General features: G+C 44.5%; 1 protein-coding gene across 1 annotated transcript; it reads left to right on the forward strand.

Moving 5' to 3' along the window:
* The first annotated feature begins 560 nt into the window (after nt 1–560).
* Nucleotides 561–1,789, forward strand: LOC123050757 (uncharacterized). Its single transcript, XM_044473497.1, has 4 exons — nt 561–811; nt 940–1,009; nt 1,128–1,326; nt 1,444–1,789. The coding sequence occupies exons 1-4, from the start codon at nt 642–644 to the stop codon at nt 1,602–1,604; spliced, it is 600 nt and encodes a 199-aa protein (XP_044329432.1). The 5' UTR covers nt 561–641; the 3' UTR covers nt 1,605–1,789.
* The last annotated feature ends 396 nt before the right edge of the window (nt 1,790–2,185 follow it).

A 2,185-nucleotide genomic window follows, 5' to 3' on the forward strand; every position in this document is an offset into this window, starting at 1 on the left:
CCGTGTAGCAAAGAACCACAGTTGCCATGTGTGTGCACCGAGTTGCCACGTTCGCGTAACTGGAGTTGCCGTGTAGCAAAGAATCACAGTTGCCATGTGTGTGTACCGAGTTGCCACATTCGCGTAACTGCAGTTGTCATCCACAAGGTAGGAGTGTCGTGTGGGCGCAAAGCAGTTCGCCCACACGCGCATGACCTAGGTGGTGGCTGTGTGGGCGAAAAGCAGTTCGCCCACACAGCGCAGCTGGCAGGGCGTGTGGGCAAACTCTCCAACGCCCACACACCAGCCCCGTCCTACGTGACACACAAAATCAACTTTTTCGTGCCAAGATTCGTGCAAAAGGCACTGGACGACGATCGAGGCGTGTGAGCGAGTTGGGTAACGCCCACATGTGTGGGCGTTAGTGTTTCCGAAAAGTTAAACACGGCATACGTGACCGAGTCGGATTAGTTTTAGTCACGGATTAGTTTTTACGTCGTGAAAGCCCCCTTGACTCAAGGATTGGGTTTGGTGCTATATATACATGTATAAGCCCACCACCGTACGTCGTGAAAGCAACGAAGAAATCTCAAGGCTAGGCTCGAGACGAGTTCCCAGCCCAAAGCAAACGGCAGTTGTGTACGTGCTGGATTGATCCGGCGATGGGATCTTTGTTCTCTTCCCCTGCCGCCGTCAGCACCAAGTTGGATTACGGCCGCCCTCTCTCGGTCCAAGAAGAGCACATCGCCCGCTCTATGTCAAAAGAGATGCTGGCTAGCATCCAGAAATTCCTGGACAGACCAAAGACTGGCGTTCCCCTCTTCACACAAGAGTATGTTGTAATTCCTAGCTACTGGACTACTTTGCGTTGAGTAACCAACCAACGAACACTTACAACTGTAAAACCTTTTCATCATGTTTATTTATTTATTTGATATATCCTTGTTTATTTCATGACAGAGAGATGGTCGCCTCCCGTATTTCTGTGCTTGTCGACCTCGCCCTCGAACATTACAACTCCAACAATCCGGTACGATAAAATTTCTCTCTCTCTCTCTAGCTCTCTCTCTCTCTCAACTTCTCTTTCTTGGACATGCATCCGTGTGAGTGCTTAGTACTTATGCCTGAGATCGATCGCTACGATGCAGGATGCCGAGTTCGAGTATCCTGCGCGATCGACCACGGAGATGAATGCCGCCTGCATCGGTTTTAGGGGAACTTTCTGGTACCACCTCGGCTTTACGGCTCGCCCGATGGACGCAACCGCCGAGAAGCAGCAGTTCTTTGCCGAGCTATATTTCGATAGACACTCCAATCAATTGGCCGTTGAAACGTGCACCATCTTAAGTACTACCTAAATTTATCTTTACATTCCTACCAACTAATTGTGTTTGTTGGCAAAACTGGAATTTATTATTGTTATGCAACTTGGCTAACTCTTTATCTCTCTCTTAATGTCAACAGAAAAGCCGTTGTGCTGCTTTACCAGGACGTGTGCATTTTGTCCAGATGAATCCAAGATTTTGCACCCAAGCCATGAAGAATTTGTGTGTGGAAAGCAAGTTCACGAAAAAGAATTCTTCCGCAAGAGGGATATGCTAATGCGGCATTTAATTCTTTTGTGATAGCTCCTGATGTAGATAGCGCCGATGATCCATGACTCTTATGTTATAGCCTATGTATTGATGTTGTAACATAACTATGATTTTCGTCATTTCTTTCCTTGGACTAGGTAATTGTTGTAACAGGGGCACACATATCCTAGCGAGTCAACACTAATCAGGTCTAATATATCCTTTTAAAATTCTCATGCGCGCATTGTTGACCCTTTTTTAACCATTAAATCACTCTTCTTCTTTTCTTTTCATGGTACATGGAGTAAATATTCCTTTCTTTGGTGATCGTTCGTTCTTAATTTCTTACAACAAATCAATCAAATTGATTATGTATTCAATCTCAATTCATCATTGTCAATTAGCCTTTACATGGCCCTATGCGATCTTGACAACTATTGATTATAAATCATATTTTTTTGGATAAAGGATTATAAATCATATGGTTGGTTGCTAATTTAAATCTCACATCAAGACTAAATCTAGCCTTCAAACAAGTTCAGGAAATAATCCAATCCTTTTAATTCACAACTTGTAATCCCACGTAAAGCTTGCATATACTGAGATGAAAAAAAGCAAGCAAGCGAGCAGGT

This window comes from Triticum aestivum, chromosome 2D, assembly GCF_018294505.1.
Source record: "Triticum aestivum cultivar Chinese Spring chromosome 2D, IWGSC CS RefSeq v2.1, whole genome shotgun sequence".
Classification (NCBI taxonomy): Eukaryota; Viridiplantae; Streptophyta; class Magnoliopsida; order Poales; family Poaceae; genus Triticum; species Triticum aestivum.